General features: G+C 39.7%; 1 protein-coding gene across 1 annotated transcript in view; it reads right to left on the bottom strand.

The window, feature by feature from the left end:
* Window positions 1-1,704: 1,704 nt before the first annotated feature.
* LOC126469698 (uncharacterized) overlaps window positions 1,705-10,715 on the bottom strand; it is an 894,140-nt gene continuing 885,129 nt past the window's right edge. The window contains exon 39 of the mRNA XM_050096872.1: window positions 1,705-4,782. Coding sequence (XP_049952829.1) covers window positions 4,690-4,782 — 93 coding nt within the window. The 3' untranslated portion in view covers window positions 1,705-4,689. The remainder of the gene's footprint in view (window positions 4,783-10,715) is intronic.

The following is a 10,715-nucleotide window of genomic DNA, read 5'->3' as shown; positions in this document are numbered from 1 at the left end:
TCTCTCTCTCTCTCTCTCTCTCTCTCTCTCTCTCTCTCTCTCCCCCCCCCCCCCCTCTCTCTCTCTCTCTCTGTGTGTGTGTGTGTGTGTGTCTGAGCTGTGTTCACACTAAAAGTATCTTTGTGCTTGTAGACGAACACCTAACTTGCAGCCTACCCTCCTTGATCAAAGGCACAAACCATTTCCTGCACCAGCTACCAACAGTCTGTTTGTTTATCACAGGTGTACCACTTGCTGAAGTCAGTGGCACCCTCATGTTTGCTACCTCTGATTCAGTTGGAGTTCCGCATAAGTCATTGACTGGGACTGAAACTGCTTAATGTCCAATTATGTAGCCAAAGCCCATCAGTTAATAAAAAAGTTGATTAAATGGCATGAAAGAATGAACTAATCTGTAACATGAGCTTCATCTTGGCAATACTAATGATTGCTGAAGTCAGGACATAGTAAAATTTTGTACAAGGATAGGCATTATGCAAAGCACTTGGGAAAACTAACAATCAGAAGGAATATTAGCAGCTGTCTTATGGATGAATAGGTAATGATGAGCAAACAAGTGACACTGATGTAATGCCAAACTTTTGGTGTTCAATAAGACAGCATGCATGTTTTCCATTTTTGAGTGTGGAAATATTTGTGTTATCCACACACGTTTTGTGCAACTATTTTCTACTGTTGAAACTCCTGGTTGGAATATCAACAATATTAGGAAAAGGATAGACTGTTATTCACCACAAAGATGATCTGCTGAGACGCAGAGAGGCACAATTGAAAGACTGTTACACATTATAGTTTTTGGCCAAAGCCTTCTTCAACAAAAGAAACACACATATTCACACAAGCAAGCACATCTCATGCACACATGAGTGCTATCATTGGCAGTGTTGACACAAACCATTTCCCACTCCAGCTATCCACAGTTTCCATCTATTTATCACATGGTGTACCACTTGCCAACATCAGTGGCACCTTGATATTAGCTACCTCTAATTCAGTTGCTGTTCAGCATAGGTCATTTCCTTTGAAGACTATGGCTGAAACTGCTTAACCCTCAACTATCTTGTACTTTTTCATTATTTACGCAGTTTCAATGGACCTTCTCACCAGTTTGATTGCAACCATCCCAAGCCCCATCAACCTTCCTAAAATATTTTATCTGTTCCTATGACTACATACTGAGTTGTTATTTCTCTCCATCCATTTTTTCTTTTTCTTTCCAACACTTTTCCATTACTCCATTGCTCTTCTCTGCCATTTCTCTCACTTACTAAACATTATCTGCTAAATTTCATTTTTGTAAGTGAAAAACTCATAAGGACACAACAAGCACTTGTAAATTAAAATGGTCATTCAACAGTTATCAATACAGCAACTTATAAATGTTATGTATGTAAATTGGGTACATCTCACTGAGAACCACAGAAAAAATGATTTTTGAATCTTGCACAATGATTTTAGCAGACACTGTCATTATTGTTCACAGAACCTGTCTAATTTGGAAGGTACTCTTTAAAGAAAGGAATGTTTGATTCAGATATTAAATACATGTATTTCATTATGAAAATCCTTTAATACATCATTATACAACATCCAAAATTTATAAACATTTACATACAAAATTAATGACACAAATAACACATGCAATATTCATGCAATTCTTGATTTCCATAATTTCATAATTTATAAGTGAAAAATACAGTCTTCTTTTGATACTTCCCAGACCTGAATAAATTTCTGTATGAAATGAATTCTAGGTCTACTAAAACATACATAAAATAAACTTAAGAATATACTACATGAGATAATGAACATATTTCATACATTTTGATACTGCAGGTGACACAGAACATCAATCACATTTAAATATGAGCACATTATTTTGATACTACAGGTCACACAAAACATCAATCTCATTTAAATATGAGCACATTTTTGGCATCTCCTGAGTACTTAGAAATTAAAATCAGCTATTATTCTCACAGTCAATAAAACATGAACATATGTCATGTTCCACAAGACATGGAGAGAGGCTTGAAGTAAATACTACATGGAGTCTTTGGCACAACAGCGAAGGTACTGTGGGAACAGTTACATCTCAGCTAAAGATGTTAATTTTGTGACACTTATTTGTACATTAGAAATGTTTGACATAAGAACTGTTACTGTGAATTGTGATTTGAAATAATATCAATTCCAGTTGTGAATTAACCTATAACTTCCCCAGCCATACAATTATTAGTTCTGAATAAATGAGTGAATGATAATGTAACAAAATCAAAACTTCATCTTCATTTTACTGGAATTTAGACACAGAAATTTGTATCTCACATAACATCATTTTCTAATGAATTATTATGCGCAGACTGCTGATCAACATTAACAGCTATGTGACAAACGTATCTACAGCTCAACAGAATGCAATTTGATGTCAAGCTTGCAAGACTAAAAACTTGTTCGGGTTTCACTCAGTTTAGACATACTATGCACTAAGATAATTTGAAGTGGAGGTTTTGAAATGGATTGAAGAACCAATAAACCCACAAATGCTGTACACAAGGACACAATATGTTTCAACTTTGAGCCTGTTGAAAGTGTTATCACATCACCATTACAGTGTCATACAATCACTTAACCCAATCTGTGTTACCCACTCTCTCCAGACATAGATCAACAGTAATAACTATCTATACACTAGAAATTTTTTTTTCCTATCACCACAAAATTAAATTAGATGCTCATCCAAACTTCCTGTACTGAATAAAAATAAATTCTTTTAATGTACTGGAGACAGAGTGTAATTACTCCCTCACTACCAGAGCAGATCTCCACCTAATTTCTGAACAGAATACAGCTGGAAAGTATAGAAAATTTCTGAAGAAACTTAGACTTTACCTGATTTTGGCTTGGAACATATGTTCATGTGTGATCAGTCTCATGACAAATACAAATATGAGGGGGAAAAAAAAAAAAAAAACAAGACAATGATGTGAGACAGATATGATATGGAATCGTACACTGTACACATTATTGTGATTATAATGGCACATGTCTGTAATAACAAGAATAGTTGCTCATGTCTGCAACAAAGCAACCAGTGCACAGGGAGCAAGTGAACCTCAAAAACTATGTGTCAAGTGTTGTAGGGAGTCTGACATTACAAAATTCTATTGGGCAAAGCACACTGTGTACACATGCAGCTGCTTCCAGTTTTAATGAGTCTTAAGTTTTTAAATTAAACTTTCAAAGTCTTTGAGAACTAGTCTCTTAGAAAATTAATTGAAATAAATCTCTTGTAGGGTACAAGCCAATTTTCAACTACAAGTATAAAAATGAATGGTCACAATGAAAGCAAACATTCAGCTGTCACCCTCTTTCACCGTTTTCTTCAAATCCCCACCTACCCATATCCTGCTATTTACATAATTCATAGGACACTTGCATGAAAGTGAGCACTGCAGAAGTCAATGGAAGTTGCAGTCCATAAATTTTGTATTATGGCATTAGATATACTGTATCACAGAGATTTAGTGCAATACAATCCCTATGAAATTATCTGAGCTTGATATTTGGAAAAGCAAATTACAATTTAAGTTTTCTGACAGGTGTGAAAATTATTACAGTACTTGTTTTTGTGTACCAATGGTAAATGCGCAAACAAGGAAGCAAAAGAGCAACAACACCAAATGTTTGTGATAGCAATGAAATTAAATATTTGTGAGAGTAACAGTACCAAATATTCCCAATGAAACAAGTGCAACATTTTCAATGTTGTCATTACAAATAGTAACTAAATACACTGAGGCAGTTATGTTACTTTGATGTTAGTCACGATAAAGTAGTATTGGAATTTACAATCTGTTCAATATCAAAATGTATTTCAAAGTAAATGACAGGAAAAGAACACTTTGTTTTAGGTACATATCAAAGATGAAGTATTTAATCCATCAGCAAAGCCACTGCTTCAGTTGCAAATCTTCAGTTTTCCTTTTAAGTGAGCCACATAAGTTGTAACAGACTACTATCTCCCTTCTTTCCATAAGTACCACAATTATATATAAAATGCCAACTTATGGATATCGAACACACTTGTCTTGCCTAACACTCTTGTCTTGTCTCGCACCACTATAAAATCTTGAGGATAAAATAGCTCTAACTCAAAGTATTACAATCAAATTGTCCTTACCTCTTCCACATGGTAATATCTGCTCAAGATGACCACATCATTTATTAACCAGAAATTGGTATCATTGACTTAACACCCATTACACTTGTTACTAAAGTTTTCGGGCAATGAGCCAACAGCAGATCACAATGTACCACTTCATAGATATCTAACACTTCTTGATACTACTAACATTGTGGACAATACATTAAACATGAATGTGTCAGCACCCTCCATTCACCAACAATGCATTTTCACTTGTAGAACAGCCAGTCAACACATATAACACTCATTTTACACATGTAGCACCCAATACATCAAGTAATATCAACTATATTTATGGTACACAGTGGCTGCAAACTAATATGGAATGTTGTATAATGGCTAAGCAGGTTTTCTAACAATTGACAGTTTCTCTCAGACTCAACAAAATTTCAGTAATCTTCAAATTTAGATTAAAGAAAAGCACATTGACACAACATTTAGAATTTTAAAAAACACAATAAGATATTCATAGACACTATGACTTAATCAGTGGCTTTCTTTTTGTGGCGACCTTCATCGCTCATATGTTTTCCTTCTGCTGTTTTACTTGGGGAATCTTCTGCCAGTTGGTCACACTGGGGATAAAAAACTGCAATTAATGTAGAAGACACAAAAAATATTTCTGCTACTTAAAAGAGAACATACTGACATACAACAGTCAACTGGTAAAAATAACATCAGGAAATGGCATTAAATAAAGAAACTTAGCTCCAAATTTGCATCTTATGCAGGCACATGTTAAAGATTATACATAAACTTGAAAATGACTAGTACAAGTTTTGTTCTAAAGTTAATCACAGCAAAATGAAGTTATTTGTGTATTGAACTGCAGGATTACAGAATATTTCTATGGGTAAAATATTAGGCATGCACAGATAGTAAGTAAAAATTGGAGCTCACATATTTTGATTCCACGATACAAATAACAACATTGCAGAGAACACTATACATGTTCCAACACAAAAGAAAGTGTAGCTGCTACCAGCTTCAATGAAAGCCACCATACAGTTACACAGTGTTACACTAAAATTAGTGTTACAAATATATGCTTGAATCTGCAAAAACAGTAAAAAAATCATTACATACATACATAGTTTTGAAATAACTGTCATGCTCTTCATATGCTACATATGGTTTATTCACTGACATCTTTCAAATGCAGAATGTTGAACTTAGCAGATCCCGGACATACTTCGAAGCTCTTAACAACCTAGTACAATACAGTTTACTTATTAATTAGAAGAAGAAAAATGCAGAAGTTGGCGTGACTATACTTATGAGGGGCAGTCAAATGAAAATGAGGCAGCTGGAAAAAGGCAAGTAAACTGTTTATTATTTGAAAAGTAATCACCATAACTGTTAATGCATTTATCCCATAGTGAGGCAAGATGGTCAATGCCTTCATGTAAAAATGTTTGCAATTGCCTACAGAACCATGAGCATGTCTAGGTGGGCAACACTTCATCTGAAGTAAAGCGATGGCCATAAAAGCCTATTTTTAGGGCTCCAAAAATATGGAAATTTCATGACGAGAGATCACAGCTGTATGGAGGATGTGTAAGAGCTTCCCAGATAAACTTCTGCAGCATAACTGAAAGAAACTTCACAACATGTGGGTAGCCCTTAAGCTGCCAAAGTTGTTTTGATTACACTGCAGAAGTTTCATTGGGGAGCCCTTACATAGCTTCCATACAGATGCAATACCTCACCATGCAACTTCCATATTTTTGGAGCCCTGAAGATGGACATTCATGGCTGTCAACTTCAGACGAAGCGGTCCACACCTGGGTACAATCATGGTTTCGTAGGCAACTGCAAACATTTTTCCATGAAGGCATTGACCATCTTACCTCACAATAGGATAAAAGCATTAATAGTTATTGTGATTACTTTTGAAGTAATAAACGTGTTACTTACTTTTTTGTTTTCATTCGACTTCCACTTATACAGAAGGAGAAAACCATGACACACTGGATAGTCCAGTGGTGTGTCTCCGAACTGATACCTAAATCTAACAGGCTGCTGAGGTGTTTTCTCAGTAGTATTAAAGAAATATTAGTGGTAACAAGAATGAGCCAAATAGACTTATGGCTAGTCTTCGGTGATGACGTCCTTGGCTTCAATGTTTTTTACTTCTTCTCACGTAGAACTGTGTAAAAAAAAAGTCTTGCTTTCAAGTCTGCATGTACCACTTTTATCATGAGCAAGTGACTGAGAGCCAGTAATTCCCTGGGATTTTCCTTTCATAGGGGTCAACCAACAATTGGCAAGCATATGGTATAATGCAGTCACAGGCAGAGAAATCACAGATGCATATATTTGATGGTTTATGTTCTGATGTGATGGCGTTGAGCTTCAAGTAACCATATACTTGTGGCACTGACCTTATCTCTGGCCTTTTTGGCATGTTCACACAGCATTCCTCACCATATAATATTTAAATTACCACAATACATGAAAGGCAATTCAGGACAATACTGAAAGCTTGAGGTATAATGCAAATTGGCCGGTGCAAGAGATAAATATGTTTTATTCAATGATGAAATCTAAACATTTTGTTTAATGAATATTGCGGAAATGTATACTCTTACAAATCTATTTTGATTCACAGATTATTAATGAATGAAGGAGACAACTCACTGAAAGGTAGAAGTACTGCGTCATTGATAAGTATGCAAACAAACGTACAGAGCTTTGCTAGATTTTGGAATGAACTGCCTTTTTTGAGCTTGAAGGAAAAACATGCAGTCAAACACATACACACACTCACTCTCATGCACATGCCTGTCTCCCTATATTTTGCTCAGTCGACTGCTAGCTCTTGCCTGGCCCATGGTGAGTGTACTCTGGTGAGGTGGGGGTGCAGGGTGGGGTTAGGTGGGGGTGCAGTGTGGGGTGGGGTAAGGGATGGATAGAAGTAGGTGGCAGGGAAGAGGTTGGGGGAAGTGTCTAACGGTTTGTAGGAGGGTGGGAATCCATCTGTGGGCTAGCTGGGAGTGCAGGTAGAGGGGGCATGTGGCTGATGGCTGGGCACGTGATTTCACAGACTAGGGCATGAGATAGAAGCACTCATTCTGAAAGCTAGCAAAGCTCTATAGCTTTTGTTTGTGTACCTATAGATGAAGCAGCACTTCTGCCCTTCAGTGAGTCATCTCCTTTATTCCTAAGTAGCTCGTAATTCTCAACCAGAACTTTCCATACATTATTATACTGCCTTGTGGATCTCCTCAATCCAAACCTCATGTTGTCCATCCTTTGTTACTGTCTCCTTTATCTAGCTCCCACTCTACTGTCTGTCCCTTTCTTTCTCTTATGTTTCTGCCCTCTCACCTTTAAGACACACTCCATAATGGCCACGACACGTGTGGTCACACGCGACTTTTGTTACACCCTGTTTTTACGGCCGCATCTGTTATGACAGCCATGCATGCAACTCCATGTGCCATGTGACTCCCAATAACAGCATAACACACTTCTAGCAACACAAAATTGTTCCCTCCTTCATATATTGCTCCCAATTTGCCTGTCCTTGTTTCCTTTTTATCTCTTATGTGTGATGATAAATCACAGGCAATCAAATTTACTATGTGTGCATGACGATATATCAAGCACAATAAGATATACTTCAATCACAATACTACCCTCTGCCCCCATCACAATTCCATTCACTCCTTACACCCATCAACGTGATTCAACTCCCCCTGCAATCACCTGACACCTTTATTAGCCATTTCCAATGCCAACTTCTTTCCCCAGTTAACCCCCCCCTCCCCCCCTCCTCCGCAATGGGAACCTGCTCTATTTATCTGCATCAGTTTGAAAAATTTCTCTTTCTGTAGCCAAAACCCTGTCCCACATCCTGTTCCTTAAATGCTGCCTAAGCCATGGAATCTCCCCACCCCCCACCCCAATGGCCTAACCATAAAAACCTCTATTTCTGGATCCCACCCCTCCTTCCACAATAACCTTCACCTTTTCAGATTCCGCCAGCCCCTTTCCCTCACAAATGTGGTTCTACAAAAACATGTCTCTGTGGCACAGGCATAACTGAGCCACCTCTATTTCCTCAGCAAAATACTGGTACTATGCAATCCCAACTATATACACCTCATCAGACAAATTGAGATCCTTACACTTTAACACCTAGAAGAACATTCCAAACACCCCTCCACAAGTTATCCATCCTGCTGACATCCTACTCCCACCTTGGGGCACCACTATTCAACCCCAAACCTGCCAACAGTATTCCTCCTCATCAACCCCTCATAGCACCTAGACCCTGCCCGGCTGACCTTTTCAACCTCCCACATCCTCCAAAACTCCTACTAACACTCCACAAAATTCAGAGCCAAAACAATCTGAGAACACTGTTGTTAACCTCTCCACCAAAATCCTCACTTCACAGAAGTTTCAATCCTATCCAAAGGCTTCACGGTCAGCCTTACTCCCAGTTTTAACCATGTTGAACTTGTGAAAGACCTACTCTCCTTCTCCCGCTCCCTACAGTGGAAACACTTCTTTTCCACAAACCAACCCAGTGAAAGCCAATTCAATCTCAACATTGAACCCTGACTGCCCCACTTCATAACACATCCAAATGTGACCCTCCTATATGCCTAACTAACAATCCCCTAGTCACCTTCCAGGAATTCGTAACTTACAACTTGACCTCACCATCCTTGCCCAGGTTCTTCCCTAGGAACAGCAACCTTTCAGCAGAAGAAAGGACTGCCCTACACAACTTATAAATGGATCCTGACCTGATTATCCTCTCAGCAGACAAAGATTTCACCACTGTTGTCATGAACCAGAGTAACTACCTGGCAGAGGGCCTCTGCCAGTTGTCGGACACATCCACCTACAAACTCTGCCAGAGTGACCCCATCTCAGAAGTCCAATATAACCTCCAATCAGTTCTGAAATCCTTAGGCCTTTCCCACTACCTCTCCTCAGAAACCATCTCCCTACTCACCTCAATAACAGACCACACACCCACCCACACGCTCCCCAAAATTCACAAATCTAACAATCCTGGGTGCCCCCACTGAAAGAATCTCACCCCTTGTTGACCAACATCTGCAACTGATTGTCCACACCCTAGCCTCCCACATGGAAGATACCAGCACTGGCTGTCCACCATCCCCACACTCTTACCTCCCAGGTCCCTACTCATCACTGTTGATGCGACCTCCTTATATACCAAATCCTTCATGCCCATGGCCTTGCAGTGATTAAACACTCTCTCTCCCAATGCCCTGCAGATTCCAAACCCACCACTTCATTCCTAGTACACTTGAACAACTAAATCCTAATCCATAACTATTTTCCCTTGAAGGGAATGCATACAAGCAAATTTGTGGCACAGCCATGGGCACCCACATGGCACCCCATGTGCCAACCTCTTCATGGGCCACCTAGAGGAAACATTCCTAACTTCCCCAAACCCCTGGTATGGTTCAGGTTTATTGATGGCATCTTTATAATCTGGACCCAGGGCAAGGACACCTTATACTCATTCCTCCACAATCTCAATACCTTCTCTCCCATCCACTTCACCTGGTCCTCCACCACCCATCATGCCACCTTCCTAGATGTCAATCTCCTCCTCTCAGAAGGCTCCATCCACAACTCGGTCCACATCAAACCCATCAATCACCAACAGTACCTGCAACTTGACAGCTGCCACCCCTTCCACACCCAAAAAATCCCTCAGATATAGCCTGGCCACCCATGGCAGATGAATCTGCAGTGATGATAGCTCCCTCACCCAGTATGCTGAAAGCCTCGCAAAGGCCTTTGCAGATAGGCAATATCCTCAAGACCTAATTCATAAACAGTTCTCCCACACCATATCCCTCCCACACACCTGATTCTCATATCCATCTGAAGAACCAACCACAAAGAAGCACCCTTCTTGTTACCCAATACGAACTGGGACTGGAACAACTGAACCATCTCCTGGTCAGGCCTTTGATTATCTATCATCATGCCTGAAACTACCAAGAAACTTCCATCCCCTCCCAAAATGGAGTTCCGCCACCCATCCAACTTCCACAACATCCTGGACCATCCCTACGCCACTTCCACCCCCAGTCCCCTGCCACAGGGATCCTACCCTTGTGTAACACACAGATGCAGGACCTGCCCAAACCACCCACTCAGACCACCTACTCCAGTTCTGTCACAGGCTTATCCTAACCCTGTCAGAGGCCAGGCCACCTGTGAAAGCAGCCATGTTATATAACAGCTCTGCTGCAACCACTGTACAGTGTTCTACATTGGTATGACAACCAATCATCTGTCAACTAGAATGAATGCCTACTGCCAAATTGTCACAATAAGCAAGGTGGACCCAGTGGCACAACATGCAGCAGAGCACAAAATGTGAGATCTCAATGGCTTCTTCACAACCTCTGCCATCTGGATGTCCCCCACTACCACCAGCTTTTTTTATCTATGAGTGTGTGTGTGTGTGTGTGTGTGTGTGTGTGTGTGTGTGTGTGTGTGT

Source organism: Schistocerca serialis, chromosome 3 (genome assembly GCF_023864345.2).
Source record: "Schistocerca serialis cubense isolate TAMUIC-IGC-003099 chromosome 3, iqSchSeri2.2, whole genome shotgun sequence".
NCBI lineage: Eukaryota > Metazoa > Arthropoda > Insecta > Orthoptera > Acrididae > Schistocerca > Schistocerca serialis.
The sequence above is the reverse complement of the archived record's forward strand: the minus strand, read 5'-3'. Positions and strand labels throughout refer to the sequence as shown.